Source organism: Tiliqua scincoides, chromosome 3 (genome assembly GCF_035046505.1).
Source record: "Tiliqua scincoides isolate rTilSci1 chromosome 3, rTilSci1.hap2, whole genome shotgun sequence".
Lineage (NCBI taxonomy): Eukaryota > Metazoa > Chordata > Lepidosauria > Squamata > Scincidae > Tiliqua > Tiliqua scincoides.
The window spans coordinates 206,811,216-206,835,970 of record NC_089823.1 but is presented as its reverse complement, the minus strand read 5'-3'; the positions used below and the strand labels follow the sequence as shown (position 1 = coordinate 206,835,970).

The 24,755-nt window shown below is 40.6% G+C and overlaps 1 protein-coding gene across 1 annotated transcript in view; it reads left to right on the top strand.

Annotated features, from left to right (window-relative positions):
- CUL3 (cullin 3) overlaps positions 1-17,075 on the top strand; it is a 70,402-nt gene extending 53,327 nt beyond the window's left edge. The window contains exons 9-16 of the mRNA XM_066620417.1: positions 694-864; positions 1,944-2,051; positions 8,039-8,163; positions 8,750-8,846; positions 9,771-9,905; positions 13,522-13,708; positions 14,857-15,002; positions 15,860-17,075. Coding sequence (XP_066476514.1) covers positions 694-864; positions 1,944-2,051; positions 8,039-8,163; positions 8,750-8,846; positions 9,771-9,905; positions 13,522-13,708; positions 14,857-15,002; positions 15,860-15,991 — 1,101 coding nt within the window. The 3' untranslated portion in view covers positions 15,992-17,075. The remainder of the gene's footprint in view (positions 1-693; positions 865-1,943; positions 2,052-8,038; positions 8,164-8,749; positions 8,847-9,770; positions 9,906-13,521; positions 13,709-14,856; positions 15,003-15,859) is intronic.
- The last annotated feature ends 7,680 nt before the right edge of the window (positions 17,076-24,755 follow it).

Below are 24,755 nucleotides of genomic sequence, written 5' to 3'. Positions count from 1 at the left end.
TTCACTTAAGTGTTGAGTACTGTTAATGAAATACAACTATTTAGTACCTCTGACTAGGTCATCATTTGGCTAGTTGCTCTACAAGCAATATACATTTTGCTTAAGCTCTACTGTCTTTGGAAGAGATGCCCTTCAAACACTTGGACAGAGAGATGATTTATGGAGCAATGAGTGACTGAAATCCTTGGCATTTCTTATTTTTTTAAATTTGTTTATATTGCTTACAAGTTACACTTAAACAACAATGATAAGGCTCACAGTATAAGAAGCTGTTCTCAGTAAAAGCATGCAACTAGAAGCATTAAGAAAGCAAAACTGAAGAGATTTCTTCAGATTTCTTTTAAAAATGGCAAGCAAGGGCTTCCACTTGAACCTTTCTAGGAAGAAAGTTGCATAGGCCAGACCACCACTGAAAAGGCTGAACTGATATCCTCTAAAATTTAAGTCTAAGTGAACCTCAATTTAACAGTCACCAAAGAACAAGAATTGGTATGAGAGTATCTTACTTCTAAAAGGCAGCCTCATTTTAAACTTTTTGTTTTATCGTACCATAATTCAGCATAGTGTCAGCAAACATGGTTGTCACATTAAGTACGAAATTAGCCAGTGTTGTTGATCATAGAATTTATGGACACTAACAAAGAGATTAACAACATTCAGGTGAAGAATAATGATTTCCTTCTTTGTCTACAGCTAACAGAGCAAGAAGTAGAGACTATATTGGATAAGGCAATGGTTTTGTTTAGGTTTATGCAAGAAAAAGATGTGTTTGAGCGATACTATAAGCAGCACTTGGCGAGGAGGCTTCTGACAAACAAAAGCGTTTCAGATGACTCTGAGAAAAATATGATATCTAAATTAAAGGTCAGTTCTTCACATTCTCTTTTACTTCATTATATCTCTTTTCCTTTGCTTCTGTTTTCATACCAACACCCAGTTGGCATAATGGTACCAAGAAAATTCCAGTTAAATCTGTTACCTGATAGTGTTGTTCTTTGTACATAATGAAAAAAAATGCTACCCTGTATTTCTAAACATTAAAAATAGGATACTAAATATTTGTTCATAGACAACTAAGAATTGGGTTGGTAGGTCTGTTCGTACCACTTTGAAAATCCTGAAGATGCAATACTTTGGCACAGCGATTGGATTCCTTTTAGTTTTGTGATCCTGAAATGGCTCTGAGAAACCTGAAAAGCGTGGTTAGAATGGTAGCAGTCCAGACAAATATCATTGCTCAAAAGATTCCAGGGGGTGGAGGGGTGGGTGGAATCCCTGGTGGTTAAGGAAATTCCCTCTTTACCCTCTAAATTGCAGTTCCGCCCTTTATCATAATAGGAAAGAGAATAAGTAATGTTTACTTTCCCTCTAAAGGAGAGAAGTTACGGCTTGTCATAAATGGGTGTATGTGTGTAGCCCACTGTCTAATTATACTCACCAAGGAATCTCTCACATGCACATGCTTGCATCATAGCATCTGCATGTTTGGGTGGTATAGTTGGCCTGATAGGATTTTAAGGATGTTAAATGTTCTAATAAAACTAGCTAAGAAGACATTTTGTTATCTTGCTTTTTGAGGAGAACGTTTAACATCAGAGTTGGGATTCATTACATTTGTTCAGTGTGGACTTGAAGAAGACTGGGATGTCAGATTCTGCTAGTCACTTGTAGGACAATATTTGATACTTTTTATGTGTGTTAAAATCATAATACACTTATTACTCTGTCATTTTGGGGGGTTACTTACTGTTGCTGTATGCAACCAGGAGGAACACATTCTAGTTGTACAATATTCTGTGAGTAATCTTCATACTTAGCTTGGATTATTGGTGGGGGGTGGGTGGGTGAGAGTATAAAAATAACCTGATTCCAAATGCTCAGCGTGAAAATACTGCATATGACTATAAAGTCACATATAGTAAGTAGCTTCTTTTCTTCTTCAGACTGAATGTGGCTGTCAATTCACATCGAAACTGGAAGGAATGTTCAGGGATATGAGCATCTCAAACACAACAATGGATGAATTTAGGCAACATCTACAGGCAACAGGGGTAAGAAATGAATGAGTACCTTGCCCTTTCACCTGCATCCAAACACTGTTTTCTCAAAACTGTTTTATTGTATTTTTGCTCAATGAGAGGGTTTTGATCAGCATCTAGGCATTTGAGTAGTTTGCTACCTCTTTTTGTTTTTGTCTGAGAAACTTCGTGCTGTTTTTCTGCAAGTGTAGAACCCTCGGGATTGCTTAACAATAAAAATATAAAACAAATATAACATTGTAAAATGCAAATATAAAACAGCAATAGGATAAAAACATGCACCAGTATGCAGGATGAAATATATAGACTAGCAATTAAATGATTTAGTAAGTTCATCCACTATATTGAAAATCTACTCTCCAACTCAAACAGACCAAAACAAAAATCAAACAATAAGCAAATTAACGAACCCAAAGCCCAGAGAAATAGGAAAGACTTTGGTGGGACCTCAGAGGTAAAAAAAATATCTATTTATTGGATTTATATTTCACCTTTTGCCCAAAAATATAGAGTTCTCAGGGTGGCTTACAATAAAAAAGAATAAAACAGTAAGAAGCAGCTAAAACAATAAAACATCAATACAACAAGTACATAATAAAAATACAAAATAAAAGCAGCAGGATACAGATATGTAGCACATCTTAAAACCATCAGGCATGGGAATATAAGAAATATGAAATGCAAACAGAAAGTACATATTCAGAAGAGATAATCAGAATGAAAGAAATGTTTTTAGGGCTCGCTAGAAGGCTAGCAGGGAAGGCATGGTTCTTGACTCTTATAGAAGGGAGTTTCATAACAATGGCACTGCCAATAGAGAAAGCCCTGCTCTTGGTCAGTGGCAGCCTGGCTTGTGCAAAGGACACCATATGCAGTAGAACTCACTCAGCTGTTCTTGAGGGACAAAAACAGATAGTTTGTCTGGATTTAATTTCAGCTTTTTAACTACCATCCATGCCCTTACTGCCATCAGACAACAAGGATTACAACACCTTCTCCAGCTTCAAATGGTAAAGAGAGACAGAACTGGGTGTCGTCTGCGTATTGATGACATTCCAACTCTGAATCCTCAGATGACTTCTCGAAGTGTTTTCCTGTAGTTTGGGAGATAAGGTGAAACCTTGCTGTACCCCACTTGTCAAAGGCCAGGGTACTGAACAGGTCCCCCAATAACACTTTCTGGGATCAGTCAGGAAGAACCCCATGACACAATCCAGCCAAATGGCCCAGAAGGACATGGTGATGGATGATGATAAAAGCCACTAAGTGGTCCAACAGGACAAACAGGGACACAGTCTTCCTGTTTTGACCCTGGCATAGATTTTCCACCAAAGCTGTTTCTGTCCCTGAAACCAGATTGAAAGGGATCTAGATAATTCAGTTTCACCTAAGGGGAACTGAGATGTCACCTCCCTGTGGTGTATTAGCTATACATCACTGCTGTTTTAGGCATATCTCCAACAGGCGCAGTGACAGAAAAGGACTTTCTCTGGTGGCTGCCAATATTACTTCTTAAGCTGAGGGCACTTGGTCACCTAATAAGAATCTCAGCTGCTGAGAAGTCATTAAGGTTAAAACCCAGCACTTTAAATTTTGCCTGGAATCTGGGAACTGACACAGTTTCTTAAGAAGTGGTATATACTCACAGCAATGAGACTGGTTCTGAAAACATCATGGGACAAAGTTTATTTGAAGACACGTTCATGTGTAATGCTGTAATTCATATTTTACTTCAGCTACAACCTTAAGAGTATCATGCACTCCTCCAGGGAAAATATGTTCAAACTGCAGAATTGATATTAGACATTAGTAGTTTGGTTTGCCAAGGGTGAGTAGCTGCTGTTCCCAGTAGGCACCAGCTTAAGCAATATACTGAACTCTGTAATGCATGCTTGGGGAGAACAGGGAATGGATGGTCATGGTCATGATATCGGACTACATGCACTGCTGTGTTTTCCTTTTACCCTTGGGGCTGTTGTAGTTTCTTTTTGGCAGTTGGTCAGGGTTCTATATTATGGTATTTCTTCCAGCAGGGAGTCTATGAATGTGTACCTGTTGTACTTAGAAAGGGAAGAAAAAAATGCGCCAAAGAAAGAGGAATGTGTTAATATGCAGTGATTGCCCTGCCCATGGGTTATGACACATCATAGGAGTTGAGGTGTGTCATTTGAGATGCAGGGGAGAACCCTGAGTTCCCAAAACATAACAATAGACAACTGGGCTTATGCTGCTCAGACTCTTTTCTTCCTTTTTAATTGGCACCTTGTGCCACCAGGTAGCTCCCCCACTTTCCTTATATTGTTCCCCAGGCCTTTTTCTGCTAGCAGGAATGTCTTGGCAATCTTCCCTTTATTACACAGACTCTCTTCAGACCAGATAGACTGAATACAGTTGTGAATGTGTGTGGTGACTTGGCAGGCTTTCCTGGGGTAACCCACCTGGCACTGACCTGGATATTATAAGAAACCCTCTCTCCCCAGTTAATGGTGGTTGGCTTGTTCTGGATACACTCTGCCAGTAGGATTAATCCCTGCCCAACAGGCCAGTGGGCTACTCCAGGGGTGCCCAAACATTTTGGCAGGAGGGCCACATCATCCCTCTCACACTGTGTGGGGGTCGGAGAAAATAAAGAAATAATTTACATTTACAATTTGAATAAATTTACATAAATGAATATATTAGAGATGGAACTTATATGAATGCATGAAGGTCTTGCAGCAGCTCGAGGCCTATAAAAGGCCTTGCACAAAGCAAGGCTGGCCTTTCCTTCACTGCCATTGCTACATCACTGACGTGAAACAGCAAGTAGTGGAGCGAGCCCTTGTCCCCCAGCTCACGCGAGAGCTCAAACAGTCATCCTCACACTGAGAGCAGTTGCGTTGGGCCAGCACTGGCTCCAGCAAGTCTCCAGAGGGCCAGAGGCTCATTGGAGACTGGGGGCTCCCCGAGGGCCTGATTGGGAGCCCCCGAGGGCCGCAAGTGGCCCCCGGGCCGGTGTTTGGGCACCCCTGGGCTACTCCACTTCCTCCCTGCCTTTGTCTTTATTTCCTGTTTCTTGTTTCTTTCCCTTGCACTTTCTCTTTGTCCTGCTTTACTTTGCTGACTCTTCATGGCCTTTTGGGGGGGCTGCCTCCTCATTGCCTGTGTCCCTGTAGTTCTCAGCTTTCTTCCCCCCTTGGTCTTCTGTTCCACTCTTCTTCTTTGCTCTCATTCCCTCCTCTTCATCCATCCCACCTTTTAAACTATCCAATTTTCTTGCTGCTCTGTCCCTGCTGAGATTGCAATCAACTGTGCAACTGATAGTATCCCTCCAGGTTCCTGTGCCTGGCAATGACATCTTTGCCTCACCATTAGCCCCATTATGACTAGCCACTTGGTCTTTGTGGGGCCATTCAGAGACTCTTTTGGGAAGTGGATGCCACATGTCCTTATAAGATTATCAAGTCAGTTGTTTTAGCATTAATATTATTTAGAAAATTTTTATACTGCTTTTCAACAGAAGTAGCAGTTTACATACTAAAACAGATCCCTGTTCTTAGTGGGCTCACAGTCTAAAAATTTTAATAGTAAGAAACAAAAATAGCTTGATTACTGAAATTTCATTGTTATGTATGAAATGGATCCAATGCTGTTTTGGATCAATGGGTTATTTTGTCTGGTTTCTCATTTAAAGATACTCATTCCACTTGCAGGACTTCAGACTGTATTATTACTTTGTGGTTGTGTTCCTCATCTGATAATGATCTGCATGCCTTGAATGTAGTAGCCCTTTCTCAGATTCTCTCTAAAACTGGAGATTGTTGGGTCACCATGGTAGACATAAAGTACCATGGAAAATTGAATGCCAGCTTAAAATAGCAAGACAGGACCTGTTTAAGGTCTTGTAATGGGAATGAGCACAGTTAAAATCCTTCTACCTGTGTCCAGACAGAACAGCAGTTCAGCACAACATCCAATATGTTTTCTTTCCTAATAATTCAACCTCTGTTAAAATCATAGTATACTGTTGCATTTACAAATGAACATTGAATCTATTCAGACAGTGCAGTGAAATTACATGAACTTATTTACCTTGATTTTTCTGTTATCAACATGTCATCTTGTATCCAATTTATTGTGACTCTGTGTTTGTGTATATTAATGAGTTAAGACTAACCTGTTATTGGCACATTGTATTTTGTCAGTCCAATTTCAGATATTTATCTTTTATTCTTCATTTATTCTTCTGGGTGCCAGCTTTTTTCCTCTTCCCATCCAATTGCCAGCAATTATAAGACTGGTTTTCTCATTGTACCCAAGGGAAGAGACAAGGGAAAGACCTGTTATTGGCCATTTGCATGCATGGCTCTGTTTTCCTTTTGCCTTAAAGACACAGCTTTGTGTACTTACAAGGCAAAAAGCTGTTGTTCTTTCCAAACATTGAATTATGTAGCCTGCATAAAATGCATCATTTTTGTAATAACATTTTGCATCATGCAGAAGATGTAAAGGCTGAGGCATGAATCGAAGCCCCTGGAAATCATGTTTAGTTACACCACTGGTTTTGGATTATTACTGTATTGCCTGTGCACTTCCAAACATAACTTTGAAAAATAATGCTGCTGCTCCACTATCAATGTGCTTTATCATCATCCTCATTCCACCATTTCCCTCCCTATTGGGAGGAGCCCAGAATGGTGTGTATGAATTTGCTGCATAATAGTAGACATGTCCCCAGGGGACTCACAGTCTTTAGAACAACAAAAGACAGGTCCCTGCTTTTATGTGCTTTCAGTCTCTAAAATATGAAGCAGAGGAAGAAGGAGGCGAGCATAATGGGGAAAAAATACCAATCCAGTTCATTTACATGTCCTTAGACAGTTTCAGTGGAGTAAAGGTGAGCTTTAAGAAATGGCATTGTCAGGGAGTTCTAGGCATAAGGGGCAGCAGAGGAAAGAAGAACAAAAGTGCAAGGCAGCCAGGTAAGAGAGATGATCAGCATGGAATCCCCAAGGAGCAAGTTGGAGGTATTGTCACAAAGAAGGTTGCCCAAGTGGCATGTTCTGAAATTGAAGTTGGGGAAGAAGGAACTAGCAGCACAATAACTGAGGGGAGTGATGAGATACAGAGGGGAGTAGGGTGAGATGCTTTGTGCTGTGTTTGAGCCCCCCTCCCCCACTTGCTTTCTGAACTCTGTCAGGGAAGTGAACTGTTGTAAGTGTTATGTTGGCTGCAGTTCTGAAGGGGAAAGACCTTGGACAAGTGAGTTAAGAGTGGGTCAACCTGCATAGCTAATGGTTTCATATCATTGTTCATTCAGGACTACATCACTAGAATAATATTGAGGGGGCATCCCTGTGGTCATGAAGGTCTCATTCTGCAGTGTGATACACTTTGAGTAGGATATGGGATGCTTCAAAATGACATGTATTTGCTGAACTGCTTTGCCAGCAGGTGGCACAAATTTACTTTTTGTGAGAAGAAATAATACAATGTTTATCTAGCAGTATTTTAATGACTATTTTGCACTATTTAAAGCTTTCCAGATCATTTTATCATAGGGCTCATATTTTCTTGTAGTGTGTGCATTTTAAGTATATCTTAGTGTCTGGGTTATCAAATGTGCACCTTTGGGCTTCTTGATACATTCGTTCATTTGGTCAAACTGTTTTTTAAGGCATTTGATAATTTACTTTACTTTGATAAAGTATATTGATATTTTGAAAGCAATTAACCTAAGAGAAAGCTAGGTGCAGTATTGAAACTCCATGGTTGCATCTCCCTTCTCTTTTTATTAAAAGTATCCATGGAATGAGGAGAGCTACATTAGGACTACAGTATTAGAGGAAAGAGTACATCCTTCCCCTTCTCTCCATGCCACCCTCAATACCATTTTCCCAGTGGAATTTGCAGGAAATGGCAAGCTGCTCTTTGCCATGTTAGGGGAAACACCTTGTGTGCATTTAATGAAAAAGGTTATAATAAAGAAAATGCAATTTTTTTCTTTATGATTTCTGTAGGTCTCATTAGGTGGTGTTGATCTGACTGTTCGGGTTCTCACAACAGGCTACTGGCCCACTCAGTCAGCCACACCGAAGTGCAACATCCCCCCAGCCCCGAGACATGCTTTTGAAATATTTAGGAGGTAAGGAATGGTCATGGTTTGTCTATAAATAGCTAAATTGAATTACTTTAAAAATTACAGCTATTCATCAGAATCCAAAGATCAGCATGTGTGGATCAAATCCTTCTGCATGCACACCAGAATTTCTGTAAGTTTCTCTGGCAGTTGTCACTAGTGGTGATTCATGAGATGTCATTCTGAAAGATCTTCCAACTTCTTGACAGTTGGTTTTTAGTGGTACAGGGGGCCCTCAAAGCGTGTGGTTTATCTGCAGAAGCTCCCCAATCACCTGTATAGATCCCACCCAATGAGTCTGTGGAGTGTATAACAGCATATCTGCTATTTAAGATATTCTAGTGTAAACTATTAAAATAGTTTTAGGAAGATATTTCCTGACACCTGGCAAAGTGCTTGATCTCCAACATGGTCTTGGTGAAAGTGAAGTATTCACCAAGTTTAACTCTGCCTCTTAACATCCCAAGCAACTGTCAGTTATTTATGTGTTATAAAATGAGAAACTTTTATAAGGACATGTAAACAGCATTTGCATTCAACTTTAAAATATGGACCCTCAAATGACTATTTAACTATTTTGAATTGTTTGTAGATTTTATTTAGCCAAACATAGTGGACGACAACTGACACTCCAGCATCACATGGGCTCTGCAGATCTCAATGCCACTTTCTATGGTCCTGTTAAAAAGGTAAATATTGTGCCTTCAATTCCAGTGAACCTGAACACAGAACTTGATAATGTGATTTTGTCTTTTATGTACAAGTTTATGTTATCAAAACTCATGAGCGTTGTATATTAGAGAGAGGTTTTCTGGGAAATTTATTATTTTAACCAGCACTGTAAATATCTGCATAATGTACAGATATTGTATTGTGTATTGCAAAGGTCTCAAACGTTTTCCAAAATGTGCCACTTCTCTTTAGGGTTCAGGGCTCATGTGAAGTTCTCATTCCCCTCTCAATTCCCTGTTTTCCTCCACGGTGCAACCAAGGATGGAAGTACTGCAGCTTTCTCCAGACAACCAGAATATTTTTCAGATTTGCTTTATTTCTATATTGTTCCGCGTCCTTTTACTCATCCCTTCAGTCACAATTTAACATACCTCTTTGCTTCTCTGGGGGAACTGGATGGCTGTCCTTCAGCCTGTCCTCTGGCTCACTTTTAGCAGCTTCAGCCCATCACTGGTGACTGAACTTCCCTTTGAGAATCTTTGTCATAAATAAAAGATGTTGCTTTTAATGTACACAGTATGACATGAAAAGTTTCATTCAGTCAATGGGTTCTGGAAAACGGCAGACTGTTTTATACAGTCTGGAACTCAGTATTCTGAAATAATGTTTAATTGAGAAGATGATAACTTGGTTTATCAGATTACTTAAATGCAAGATAGAATATATAAACATTTTTGTTTTTAAAGGCAAAACTAAACGTTGTTTAAACTTTGTGGGAAGCAAACTGGAGAAGAATATTTCAAAATGAAATCCTTGTGTTTAAATTCTTGTAGATTAGTCAGGAACCAATTTATAGCTTATAGTAAGTACATAGAATGCTTAATCAGAGAGTGAGACATAATGTTCTCAGCATGATTTTTGACTTTTTAAAATTAAAACAGGAAGATGGCTCAGAAGTTGGTGTAGGAGGTGCCCAAGTAACTGGCTCTAACACACGGAAGCACATATTGCAAGTCTCCACTTTCCAGATGACGATACTCATGCTCTTTAACAACAGAGAGAAATACACTTTTGAGGTAGGAGCTGTGGTTTTCTGTGCTGGCTGTAAAAAACTGCATCTGTGTCCTGAATATGTGCTTGTCTTCCCCCCCCCAACCCTGACCATAGGAGATTATTCATCCCCTTCCAGCAATTGTACAGGACGTTCCTGAGCTTGGTGGAAAAGGCTGTTAATGCCCAGAATACCCATGCATACTACTGGCTGCCAGTGATGAACATATTTACTTGCTAGTGAAAGTCTGAGTATGCAGGATTTATGTGTATTCCTAGTAATTTCTGGCTATAAAGATATTTTAAATACTCCAAGCCCTTTAGAATTAAGGGAGCATTTTTGCCTCATTATAGTCTTGGGTGAAATCAAAGTGTTTTCAAGCCCAAGTTTTCTTAAAAGTTTGGGTGAAAACCCAAGTTTGGGTGAAATCAAAGTGTTTTCTTCGCTGTCCTGCTGAAGCATGCCTTTGGAACTGCAACAGAAGGCATCTATCTCCGGACCAGATCAGACGGAAAGCTCTTCAACCTCTCCAGACTGAGAACAAAGTCCAAAGTCCAGCTGAAATGTCTGCGTGACTTCCTCTTTGCCGACGATGCAGCTGTCACTACCCACTCTGCCAAAGATCTCCAGCAGCTCATGGATCGTTTTAGCAAGGCCTGCCAAGACTTTGGACTGATGATCAGCCTTAAGAAAACACAGGTCATGGTTCAGGATGTGGACTCACCTCCCTGCATTACAATCTCTGAGCATGAACTAGAGGTTGTCCATGACTTTGTGTACCTTGGCTCAACGATCTCCGACACTCTTTCTCTCGATACCGAGCTAAACAAGCGCATCGGTAAAGCAGCTACCACGTTTTCCAGACTCACAAAGAGAGTCTGGTCTAACAAGAAGCTGATGGAACATACCAAGATCCAGGTCTACAGAGCTTGCGTCCTGAGTACACTTCTGTACTGGAGCGAGTCATGGACTCTTCGCTCACAACAGGAGAGGAAACTGAACGCATTCCACATGCGTCGCCTCCGACGCATCCTCGGCATCACCTGGCAGGACAAAGTTCCAAACAACAAAGTCCTGGAACGAGCTGGAATCCCTAGCATGTATGCACTGCTGAAACAGAGACGCCTGCGTTGGCTTGGTCATGTTGTGAGAATGGATGATGGCCGGATCCCAAAGGATCTCCTCTATGGAGAACTCATGCAAGGAAAGCACCCTACAGTTAGACCACAGCTGCGATACAAGGACATCTGCAAGAAGGATCTGAAGGCCTTAGGAGTGAACCTCAACAGGTGGGAAACCCTGGCCTCTGAGCGTCCTGCTTGGAGGCAGGCTGTGCAGCATGGCCTTTCCCAGTTTGAAGAGACACTTGGCCAACAGTCTGAGACAAAGAAGCAAAGAAGGAAGGCCCATAGCCAGGGAGACAGACCAGGGACACACTACACTTGCTCCCAGTGTGGAAGGGATTGTCACTCCCGAATCGGCCTTTTCAGCCACACTAGACGCTGTGCCAGAACCACCATCCAGAGCGCGATACCATAGTCTTTCGAGACTGAAGGCTGCCAACAAGCCCAAGTCAACATTTTCATTTATAGTGGTTATTGCTAGTGGTAATAGCAACCTTTGAATGATATGTGTACTGGCTACTGAATATTTAATTTTACTTTCCATGTAATGGTGTGGAAAATAAGACTTTACTGGTGATTTCAGATTTATTACTTTTGGATTTTCACATATCACCATTCAGATAAAATGTTTTCAAAGCGGTTTACAAGTAGAAACACAATAGTTAGCATTTAAAATTGAGCTAAAAACTCAAAACTCTTTAAAAGGCCTAGAAGAATTAAAAACAAGAAACCCTCAGCTGATAGCAAAGGTTCCAGGCAAGCATCTCTGGAGTGGGGAGTTCTATGAAGGGGCATTACACGGACCCTGTCTCTGGTCACCACATTGTCGGGAGAAACCAAAAACTGTCTTAACTACATGGACAGGTTGATATGGGTAAAGTGGTGCCTTCATTTACCCAAGTCCAAAGCCATAAAAAACTTTAAAGGTGAACATCAGCACTTGGAATTGTGCTTGCAAATGGACTGAGAGCCAGTAAATTATTTAAGCACTGCTGAGATGTGTGCCTGATATTTGGTTCCAGTTAGTACTTTGGCAGCTGTATTTTAGACTAACTGCAGTTTCTGGGTAATCTTCAAAAACAGACCATGTGCCCCACAAACATTAGTCACTCCTGGAAGGTGCCATGGCATGGGTAGCTGCAGACAAGTTATCACTGTCCAGGAAAGGCAGTGGCATGAAGATAGGGTCCCCTCTTATCAACAGTTTCCATTATCTGTGGGGGGCTTGTAAGCCTGATGGATACGGGGGGGGGGGGGCACTGGTATTTGGTTCCATCAAGGTCACCTGGCCCCTACTGACAAATTTTGATCTAGGAGCACCCCCAAACGGTGCCGCTGCTCTTATTCATAACTGGCGGAGTATGATTCACTTGAACAAATAAACCACCAACCTGTAGAATCTCTGACTTGTTAGGACTGAAATTCATTTTATTGAACTTTGTGCGGCCCTTTACTGAAATAATGTGTGTGACACAGGAATACTTAAAACATCACCCTTTTAAATCTCCACACTAATGGTGAATTAGTAACTGATATTGGAACTGATGTAGATCTAATTGTAAAGCAGTCTTGGTTAATAGTTGTGGAGATGGTTGCTGTTTCTGCTTAAAATACTATACAGGTGTGCCCCCATATCCACATTCCGTTCCAGAATCCCTCACAGTTACCTGAATCTGTGGATACGAGGGGACATCTTCCTCCAGAAGTGAGGCTCCCTCATCTCCGGAAAGGCCTCTGAGCCCAGCAGAGGCCGCAGACACCTATCATTGGCCTCTGTCAGGTTCAGCTTGAGCCCTAGAGGCGAAAAAGTCACTTCCGGTTTTACAAAAACCAGGAAGTGACGTTTTTCACTTCTAGGGCTAAGTCTGAACCCAGCAGAGGCCATGGATGGAACAGATGTCCATGTTTTCTGCTGGACTCAGAGGACCCTCCAGAAATGAGGGGAGCAGAGCTCCTCTCGCCTCCAGTGGGTTTGTGTGCCAGGGGGCCGTGCAAACCTGATCTGCAGGTAAGTGAATCCGCAGATACGGCGCCCCCATATTTAAATCAAAGTGTTTTCAATCTCGTGACACCTGTATTAAAACAACTGTTGTATTTTTGCCTATGTCCTATATTTTTGTTTCCAAAAATTTTTTTTCTATGGTCAGCACGTTTTTATGAGATTCCTTTTCTTCTTCCACCCCCACCAGAGGTGATACAGTTCAAAAAGGACTCAACACAATTGTGTAGAACATACTTGTGAACAAGGTGTCCTGTATCGGCCTTCATAGTTGAAAATTCAGTAAACATTTGTTAACTAATTAATTATGCGGCTGTCAGTTTGTACAATGAAGAATCACTTAGGTTTTGTGCAAACTTTGAAATGTTAGTTTAGCTTTTTCCCTCAAAAGGTATGTTCTGAGTTTATCGAATGATACTTGTGCTAATTTCAGAACATTGGAAGATATTTTCAAAGCTGCTCAGTTTTTTCTTTAAACTTTTTTGTTGCCTAAAAATCAAGTGTCATATTGCATGCAGGAAATACAACAGGAGACAGATATCCCTGAAAGAGAGCTTGTACGAGCGCTACAGTCCCTTGCATGTGGAAAACCAACACAACGAGTTCTCACAAAAGAGCCGAAATCAAAAGAGATAGAAAATGGACATATATTTACAGTGAATGACCAGTTCACATCAAAACTGCACAGAGTCAAGATTCAAACAGGTATGTTTATTGTCAACTCAGTTCTCAACTATCATGTCTATATATATATTAAAATCCTATGATGCTGCAGTTGTAGAGTATGGTGCAGAAATCAGGCCAGCCACCCGCTCCTAAGGGCAATAGTAAGAAACAAATATTTCTGACCAAATTGAAACGGTATTTGCCTCAGTACAACTAGTTGACATTTCATGGTTTTGTCTTCCTTTTATGGTCATTTTACTCATACTGTTCATTTTGTGCCTTGTACAATAGGCAGTTAAGATATTTATTTTTCCCATGTACCGTTGGACCTGGATTTGCACAAACAGGAGTAAGCTTTTGAGGTGACTTGCTTTCCCTGCCTAATTACAGCATTTTGCATCCCTTCTGAAAAGCAGCTCCTTGGGGGTTAGAGGCATCCCCCAGAACAGCATAGGATGGGACTACAGTGGCAAGACGAGTCTGAAAATTGAATAGATGCATTATGGAAGCTTTGATCTGATTTTGGCAAATAACCTCCCTCTGTGCTCCATCTACTCAGTGGCACCACGATAGTGGTGATCATGTCATCTGTCGCCCTGTTCCTTAAGGAGGCAGTTACAAACTTCCCGGGCTGAGGTGTCACAGTGCCCCAGTTTGGGAACCTCTGCCATAAGGGAAAAGCTGAGTGGCGCAATAAATATTATTATATCAATAACATTATAATAAGATTTAATAAAGTCAAATTACCATAATAATTCCCATCAGCTGGCTTAAACAAGGCAAAAATGGGCAGAGAAGAGGAGCAGTGATGTTAAGTGGAGGAGGAGGAGGAATGAAAAATGGGCCTTGAAAGCTAGTATGAAACTGAGCCATGGGTATAGCCTTTGGAAGCTTCTAGAGGTTTGTTGAAAATTCTAGCCCCTGCCATCTACAGAGGAGACCCCATGAACCAGAGGTTATGCACCTGCATCGGTTTCATTTAAAAGATGTTTTATGGTTAAGAAATGAATAAGTATATCATGTTTCACTTGCTTCCTTGAATTTTTACACCAAAGTCCATTACAGATATTTCTTGACAACACCAAACGAAATTCTTTTTAGCTGTCTTTCCACATAATGGAGAAGTTAGTGTATTTAAAGTTAAATATTTATGGTAATTTCAACTTAGAAATTCTCTTTTCTTTCAGTTGCTGCCAAACAAGGAGAATCAGACCCAGAAAGAAAAGAAACAAGACAGAAAGTAGATGATGACAGAAAACATGAGATAGAGGCTGCTATAGTGCGGATAATGAAATCTAGGAAGAAGATGCAACATAATGTGCTAGTAGCAGAGGTAATCTCATTCACTGGGTTGGATTGAATTAGAGAAGCAAATTGTATCTGGTTCACTTGGAGTTGCATTGATTAAAAGTGTTTCTAAACTGCAGATTTTAACTAATCTTAATAGTTGTTCTGCCTCCACGGGTAATCTTAAAAACTGTACTGCTATGCAAGACGGCTAGGGAATAGCCAAATAGAATCTAGAATCTCTGTCACCTTTCCCAAAATACAATTATCAAGATTCTTCAGGAGAAACTAATATTCAGCCAATTTATGTTTTGTATGTTAGTTTTGTTTTGAAGAGAAGGGGGAAATTCTTGTGAATTTATATAGTGAAGGGTGATTTTATAAAAGCTCAATTGTGTTTATGTGCAATATTTCATGACTGATGTGTAATACATACTCTAGAACTGACCAAATACTTCATCACTTACACTTATGATAAAAACTAATATCACTCTCTTTACGTATTGCATATGGGGCTTTTAAATCTAGGCAGAATCTGCAATTATCATTGAACTTCTAGGTATGGCAAGCTTTTGACCTGAGGAAACTGCATAACGGTTTTATGCAGTTTGTAAAATATAATTGTTGCATCATTTCTATTTCACTTTTCAAAGTGTGTTACAGTTCTTCATGCAACAATCTTGTAGAATAGATTAGACTGACAAATGATGGCCTGACATAATCACCCAATTGTGTCATAGCCTAATTAGAAAGCGAAAAGTGTGAGTTTTCCAAGTATAAGCTTGCCATTTCTATTAGTCTACATCTTGGTTAGTGTTTGTAAATCTGTCACTTCGAGCTCTAAAGTGTGTATTTTGCTGTGCTATTAGGGCTGATAATTTTACAATTTTTTTTTATTTCCAGGTAACTCAACAACTGAAGGCACGATTCCTACCAAGTCCGGTTGTTATTAAAAAGCGTATTGAAGGACTTATTGAGCGAGAATATTTGGCACGAACACCTGAGGACCGCAAAGTATACACTTACGTAGCATAAAGCGTGTTCCGCAAATATGATTTATTCTTGGACTATACTCTTCGCATGAACTGGGAAGTTCTTTTAAATCATTAAATATTAAGACGACCATCTCTTCTATTAAATTACAATACATGTTCTAGACCATTCAGATCAAGCCTTTACTCCTTCGGAGAGTTTTTCAACATCACATTGATTGAGCTTCAAGCTTCTCAGCGTTTATCCCTGTAGAGATCATCCTTACAGTTCCTCGGGAAAATGTGAATGTGCCGCGTTTTGTTTTCAATACTGTATGAAAACAGGAAAAAAAATAAAAACAAATTTAGAAAATACAGCTCATTTAAAAATAAAATTGTTGGAATTTCATTTCCCCGGATCTTCAGTGTTGATGTAAATGTGTTTTCCGTAGTGTTGCTTAGCACTTTGCGCATTGTATACGTTGGGTTACAAGAAAAACACAGCTGGTAAGACTGAATTCCCAATAGTACTGCTCTGCTTTGGACACTTTTTAAAGAGCCATGTTTAATTTAAATATTTGGTAAATTTATAAAGATCTGAGAACACCATTTTAGCATGCTTTACTTCTCCACCTGCATTCACTCATATTCCAGCTAATATGATGAGGAACCTTTTTGGGGGCACAGTTTTGGGCTGTAATATTTGGCCTTCCCTTTTGTCATTTGAGTTCTTCCAAATTAAGTTATATACTGATTAGGTTTGCTCTAGTTCCTTTATAGGAGAAATGGGAAAAAAAATTTAGTGTGTATAAACTGTATAATACTTTTTGCTGTTGTACTCACTGCTCATAGTGGATTGTACAGAGCGATGTTTTTATTTCACTCAATGTAGACAAACAAATTTAAAATAAATGGATTTAGTGTACATGGAGCACTAATTCAAATGTATTAGAACACAGGGATGGCAATTTGTTGAACTTTATACTGCCCCTTGGAGAAGCACATTAGCCTTGCACTCTATTGAGGTAGAGGGGGTTTATGGCTTTTTGGTTTCCCATTTTTCAGAAGGTTCAAGTGAAGCCATTGTGCACTATTAATTTACTGTTTTAAAATGCAATATAAAAATGCAATAAATATTGTTACTTTGATCTTAATAAACTCTCCAGTTCTTATAGCAACTCAGGGTGGTTCAGCAGAAAGTTTCATAATCTCATTGCTCCAATGCTTTCAAAATCAGGATTTTGCTTCATTGCATAATTTATGCTGTATAATCTGACAAAGTTATTTTTATGTAGGTCCTATGCTGTGAATCCTATTGTTTCTTTGGTTTCTTACATCAGAGCATTCAATTTAGGTTTATATCTAAGAGCCAACAAGGGCAATTATGACTTGACTGTGGATTATGTAAAGCAAACCCTAAGGTTTTGCTGGTGGACTGTTTAGCTGTAAATTTAGCTTAGATTCGTATATAGTTTGAGGATATGCTAGAATTTCAGCTTGCACAAGATCTAATTCTTTTATTCTGTAGCACAGTTGATCTTGAAACCAAAAGAAAAATCCTATAATTTCAAATGCACAAATTCTGATTGACCTCAGCATGAGGAATTTTGAGTTTTCTCCTGTTCTGTGAGAAATGAGCCTGCCTGTGCACCTAATACGTGTTGGTCCGTTATAAGGATATGTTGCATTTGAACACTCTATGTTTACCTGGCAATCCATGTTGTTTTTTGTGAAGTTGTTACATACAGTTCTGGTGCAGGTAAGAAGATTTAAACTAAGCATATTACATGCAATTGCTACAGTAGATGCATGTGCTTAATATGTTTTCATAGAATAATACTTAGCATGTGTTCACAGCTCTTTGCATGCACTCTTAGTAATCCTTACAACAATGCTGTACAGGTAAGTCAACGTCTTTGGTCTTTTCTCTTGTTTTTAAGGGAAAATATAGGAAGAGAAACTGGGAAATATGATAAAAAGCTGAAAGTGGTTTCTATGAGACAGGTTAGGGTTAGTGGATTGTCTAGTGTCAGAAAACAATTGCTGCCTGAAATATCCACCAGTATTGATTATGTTCCAGCAAAAACAAACTCAATATGTTGTTCCTTCGTAACAATACCTGCAGCACCTTAAAATTGTGATTGTGTCTTGTGATCACATGATACATGTTTATATAGAAATAAGTTCCATCAGAGTCAGTTGGACTTCATTCCAGACAAACAGCATAGTTTTCAGTGTGTTTCCTATTGAAGCATAAATAGAATATAATTGTTCTGTTTTGCTCTTTTCATTATGTTTGTCTAAAAAGTTTTGTATCTGATCTACAGGTACCACCTGTTCTTTGGATAGATACAGAAGCTCCCCTCCTTAAAAACAGGTTAAGTTCCAGGGATCAGTCTGTAAGTTGTTTTTGTTCTTAAGTCCAACATCACTATTATCAGTAACAAACATTGTGAAATGTGAAAAAAATGGGTTAGCAGTACACCTACTAATATAGTGCTCAGTATTGTGAGGTCTTGAGAAGCAGATAAACAGGGCTTGCTGGGGTTGACTGGAATACAGTGGTGAGGAGGATGCAGAAGCTTCCATCCTAAGAATCACACCCTTGGAGCAGTCCTGTATGATTGGTACAGGAGCATCAAACTCATTTCATACACTGGGCCGTATAGCATTTATGATGCCTGCTGAGGGCTGGAAGCAATGTCATTAAGCAGGAAGTGCTGTCACTAAACAGGTCAAGCACTTTTTTTCCTCACTTAGGAACTCATTAGCTGCAAATGTCAGAAGAGAAAATATGCAAACCATCATATTTTCAAGATAGGAGACAGCCCAATTATTATGCCAGCTGTCCTTTCAGCAGTGACCCTTCAGCACAGCTCAGCAGCTGATACTGCTGCTGGAAGAGACCAAGGGCTGGATAAAAAGCTCCCAAGGACCGCATCTGGCCAGCAGGCCTTATGTTTGACCCCCTTGAGCTAGTACATTAACACGCCCTGCCACTAAAGTATTACCATGTTTTATTCTGTTGCGACCAGAGTTGTTTCCATTCAGAGCCCATGTTTTCTCACACTAACACTCCCTACACCTGGTATCTGCCCCAAGCAGCTAGCTTGCTCTTGTAATACTTCAGGTGACAGGAGCTCTGACCAGCTGTGTTTGTATCTTGCACATTTGGAAGTTGAATGTTCTTAAGCAGGGGAGCTCTGTACTATGACATTACTTTAACTAGGGTCTAATTTTCTCAAATAGCAGGTGGTGGGAAGCCTGTTTCCAGGCTGGGCAATTTTGGGTTACAAACCAAGGGAGGTAAGACTTCTCACAATACCTCTCTAGAACTCTTCTTGTGTACATCTGCTTGGGGGTGGGGGGGTTGTACAGTGAAGTAGTTAATCATGTGAATCCACACCTTCTGTCTGGAGTGGTGCAGCCAAGAGACAGGCTGCACCAAAATCTAGGAGCTGCTGCTTATGTAATGATATCGAAGCAACTTACTTGCTGGTCATGTTCACAGAGCACATTCAGCTAACAAACATCCCCCATATTCCTTTTTGTAGTATCAGCATGTCATGCAATACATCTATATAGGACCCTACTGTACAGAAATACAGGCTTTAGGAAACCTTATTAAAACTCTACTATAATTAGTAGAATTATAGTAGAAACCTATAATTAGTAAAAGGTCATGCTATTTATTTAGGAAATTGATATTCCCCATTTTCCCTTTTGTATTAGGGAGGTACTCAAAACAGCTAACTGCACAAAGTTAAATATAACAATAAAAACACTGAAAGTACAACTGGGAAACCATAAATAATGTTGAATGCAGCTCTGAAGCTACAAGTTGAAGCACCAAAGTATCACCACAATCAAGAGGGGAAAACCAACTGAAATAAAAAGATTTTTAGGCAGTGCTGAAATTGAATTAGTGAGGATGCCGAACTCGGCTCCTGAAGGATGGAGTTCCATAATTTTGGCACTCTTGTGTGTGTCACACCAGATGTAATTCTAAACGTGGTGGGAAACATAAGGGCATTTTCTGAAGATTTCTGGGCACAAATTTTCATGTGGGAGGAGGTAGTCCTTCAAGTTCGCTAGTCCCAGGTAATCTAGAACTTTAAAGGTTAAAGAAACACCTTGAGGTGCAACAGGGTGCATTCTGGCAACTGTTTTAACTCCTGGACAATTAGACATGTTTGTAGTAGCAAAAATAAAAGTACGGCAGCATAAAACTCAACAAATTGTAGCATAGAAGGTTTTGTGGGCTGCAGTCCATTTCATCAGGTGCATAAAGTATAATCCTCAGTTGTCAGGATGGGGTGGGGGTGGTAGGTGGTAGGTGCATGTACACATGTTCAGGGAGCAGAAAATGTAAAAGGCCCTGTGCTCTGACAAGCGTAACTTGTATACAAGTTGTACAAGTATATAATAATAATAATAATAATAAATAATAAATAATAAACTTTATTTATATCCCGCCCTTCTCCCTAAAGGGACCCAGGGCGGCTAACAACATATTAAAAAAACAAATTTTTAAAAAACTAACACATAGCAGATAAAAACATTTAAAAACACATTAACAGGGGCCATAAAAACAGTAGTCAGATTAAAAGACAGAATAAAAGAGCAAGTCACAGAGGACTCAAGCCTGTAAAAAGCTAAAAGATGTATAAAAATGTTAAGAAGGCCAGAAATCAGAAGGCTTGTATAAACAACAGTGTTTTCAGGCCTCACCGAAAACTCTCAAGAGAGGGAGCCATTCTCAAATCAAGAGGAAGGGAGTTCCATAATGTTGGTGCCACTACCGAGAAGGCCCTATTTCTTGCAGCTGCCCCCGGACCTCCTTGGGTGGCGGCACTTGTAAAAAGGCCTTCTCTGATGACCTGAGAGGACGAGCCGGATTGTACGGGAGTAGGCGGTCTCTAAGATATCCTGGCCCAGAGCAGTATAGGGCTTTAAAGGTCAAAACCAGCACCTTGAATTGGGTCCGGAAACGAATGCGCAGCCAATGTAGCCCCCGGAGAAGTGGACTGACAGAGTCAAACCGCCTGACTCCGGTGACCACACGGGCCGCCACATTCTGTACTAATTGTAGTTTCCGAACCGTCTTCAGGGGCAGCCCCACATAGAGCGCGTTACAGTAATCTAACCTCGATGTCACCGTGGCATGGATCACCGTGGCCAGGTCTGCATGATCCAAGTACGGCCGCAGCTGGCGCACCAGCCGGAGCTGAGCGAAGGCCCCCCTAGCCGCAGCCGCCACCTGGGAATCCAGGAGCAGCTGCGAGTCCAGGAGGACCCCCAAGCTGCGAACCTGCTCCTTCAGAGGGAGTGCAACCCCATTCAGAGCAAGCCGATAATTCAGCACCTGCATCAAGGATTATGCTGTTCCAAGCATAACAAAGGCAAGCATGGGGGTAAGTCACTTACAACTGGTGGTAATAGGCAGATTTATTCTAAAAAAATAGTATGGCAGTGTAAACATGGTATTGTTCTGTGGAAGCCAAAACCATATAATGTTCAGTGTTTCTAGCAGCACAGCCCATTGCAGTTGTTCAACTATTATCTTGTCAATGCCTTTATTTGTCAGATATATCTTAAGGGCCTTGAGGATTGCACCCAATAGGGTGACGATGACATTAGGGGTTATGGTGGTTCTTTCTCTAAAGGCACTGTACTTCAATTTCCACATCTTTGTATTTTGTGATCTTTTCCAATTGCTTCTCGTTGATTCGATTATCTCCTGGAATGGCCATACCAGTAAGCATCACTTGTTTCTTCTCAACCAGTTATTTATTAAGGGTATTAATATACCACTTTTCAACAAAAAGTTCACAAAGCAGTTTATATTGAAAAATAAATGGTTCCCCCTTGCTCAACGTATTTGCCCCTCTCTACTATCTCTTCACAATGTTGGTAGCAACTGTACTCCCCAAGGCTGCTTGACACTATTTTTCCTTCGTCTAATTTGGCTTCATAGAAATTACATGTAGTCAGAGTGTGTGTGTGTGTGTGTGTGTGTGTGTGTGTGTGTGTGTGGAATGATGTCAAGTAGCCACAGGCAGTGGTGGTATTGGCCACTATGCTGCCCCAGGCCAAGCCTGAAAGTGCCCCCCACCATCTTCTGAGGGCCAGAGAGGTCCTCAGAAAATCAGAAGTGACATTAGGAGAAAATCAGAAGGTCTTAAAAGGCCTTCTGAGGGCCTTAAAATATCACTTCCAGTTTCCACCAGGGGTAACGCACCTCCTTACCAATCATTTGGTTCCACCCCATTTCACACTTATTTCCCACATTTCACAAGTGTCTTCTAATGTGCTACTGGAGGCGGAGAAAAATGCCAGGCTAAATTCTGCATAATGTATAGTTCGGCCTCTATTTGGCCTCAGTGAAAATAGTTGGCCATTGCTGACAAAATTGCATAAAATAGCTTCTTCTACAGTAAATACAAAGAAGCAACTAATGGGAAAAGCCAAAACAACTGTATGGAAAGAACCACAAATGAACCACTATAATGTGGTGGGAAATTTGCTTCAATCGCATTGCTTTCAATACAATGTGAGACCATAACAATCATGTAAACAGATCACATACCTGCACTTGGAGCTGCAATTTCTCTCACACAAACTGGTAATCGTATAAAAAGGTATTGAGAAAGAGTGCTCTGTTTTATGCTTGAAGCCTTGTGATTTTTCTTGATAATATGAATGTACTGTAGCAATTTTAAGGCAATGATTGACAAGTTCTTGGGAGTGGGGTGCTTTAGATAGTAATACAGTACCATAGTTTTCCACAGAATTTCATTTCCTGTAAAGCTACTTGACATGACACCTGAGAGTACTGCAAATGACAGAACAGTCCTCTCCCATCAAAGTATTGTGACAAGAACACACCGTTGCATTATAATTGAGACTGATTTATTGGAAAAGTAATCTACAGACACACCTAAAATTACAGCGTAGAGCGATCAGCAAGGCAGCGTTGCAATTATGGAACAAGATCTCTGCAGAGGGGTTGTACTGGGAGGATATAGGCTATTTTAAATGTATATTAAATTTAGGCTTCCTCATAAAGCTCGTGTACAGAGCTGCATGCTGGGATAGCTTTTGAGTACGAATGTGTGGGATGAAATTTGTAGATGAAGTGGATGAAACATGGTGAATGGAGAAGCCAGTGAAAGGCAGTGTAACCTATGTGTGGCATGACCCTTTGTATGTAAGGCTGATTGAAAGAAAATCTTTGAATTCATACTTGGCATGTGTTCACAGTTCTGATTTATAGAATGGATGCAGTTCTCTCTCTGAATACTAGAAGCAAGACTTATCCAATAAAACTGACTGATGAAAGATTTAGGAAAGACAAAAGGAATTACTACCTCACATAGCTCATAATTAGTGTGTGGTATTCATTGTCACAAAAGTGTGGTGATGACCACTAGCTTGGTTGTCTTTAAAAGAGGATTGGAAAAATTCATGGTGGACAGGTCTATTAATGGCTGCTACTCATAATGGCTATGTATTATGTCCAGCCTGCAGTATACCCGTAGCAGGAGAGAAGTATGCCTTTCTCTCCTGCCTAAGGGGTTCCCAGAGGCAGCTGATGGACCATTGTGAAAAACAAGATGCTAGATTAGATGGGCCTTATCCATAAGAACATAAGAACAGCCCCACTGGATCAGGCCATAGGCCCATCTAGTCCAGCTTCCTGTATCTCACAGCGGCCCACCAAATGCCCCAGGGAGCACACCAGATAACAAGAGACCTCATTCTGGTGCCCTCCCTTGCATCTGGCATTCTGACATAACCCATTTCTAAAAACAGGAGGTTGCACATACACATCATGGCTTGTAACCTGTAATGGATTTTTCCTCCAGAAACTTGTCCAATCCCATTTTAAAGGCATCCAGGCCAGAAGCCATCACCACATCCTGTGGCAAGGAGATCCACAGACCAACCACACGCTGAGTAAAGAAATATTTTCTTTTGTCTGTTCTAACTCTCCCAACACTCAATTTCAGTGGATGTCCTCTAGTTCTGGTGTTATGTGAGAGTGTAAAGAGCATCTCCCTATCCACTCTGTCCATCCCCTGCATAATTTTGTATGTCTCAATCATGTCCCCCCTCAGGTGCCTCTTTTCTAGGCTGAAGAGGCCCAAATGCCGTAGCCTTTCCTCCTAAGGAAGGTGCCCCAGCCCCATAATCATCTTAGTCGCTCTCTTTTGCACCTTGTCCATTTCCACTATGTCTTTTTTGAGATGCGACGACCAGAACTGGACACAATACCCCAGGTGTGGCCTTACCATCGATTTGTACAATGGCATTATAATATTAGCCGTTTTGTTCTCAATACCTTTTCTAATGATCCCAAGCATAGAATTGGCCTTCTTTAGTGCCGCCGCACATTGGGTCAACACTTTCATCAACCTGTCCACCACCACCCCAAGATCTCTCTCCTGATCTGTCACAGACAGCTTGGAACCCATTAGCCTGTATCTAAAATTTTGATTTTTTGCCCCAATGTGCATGACCTTACACTTACTGACATTGAAGCGCATCTGCCATTTTGCTGCCCATTCTGCCAGTCTGGAGAGATCCATCTGGAGCTCCTCACAATCACTTCTGGTCTTCACCACTCAGAAAAGTTTGGTGTCGTCTGCAAACTTAGCCACCTCACTGCTCAACCCTGTCTCCAGGTCATTTATGAAGAGCACCGGTCCCAGGACAGATCCTTGGGGCACACTGCTTTTCACTTCTCTCCATTGTGAAAATTGCCCATTGACACCCACTCTCTGTTTCCTGGTCTTCAACCAGGTCTTAATCCATGAGAGGACCTG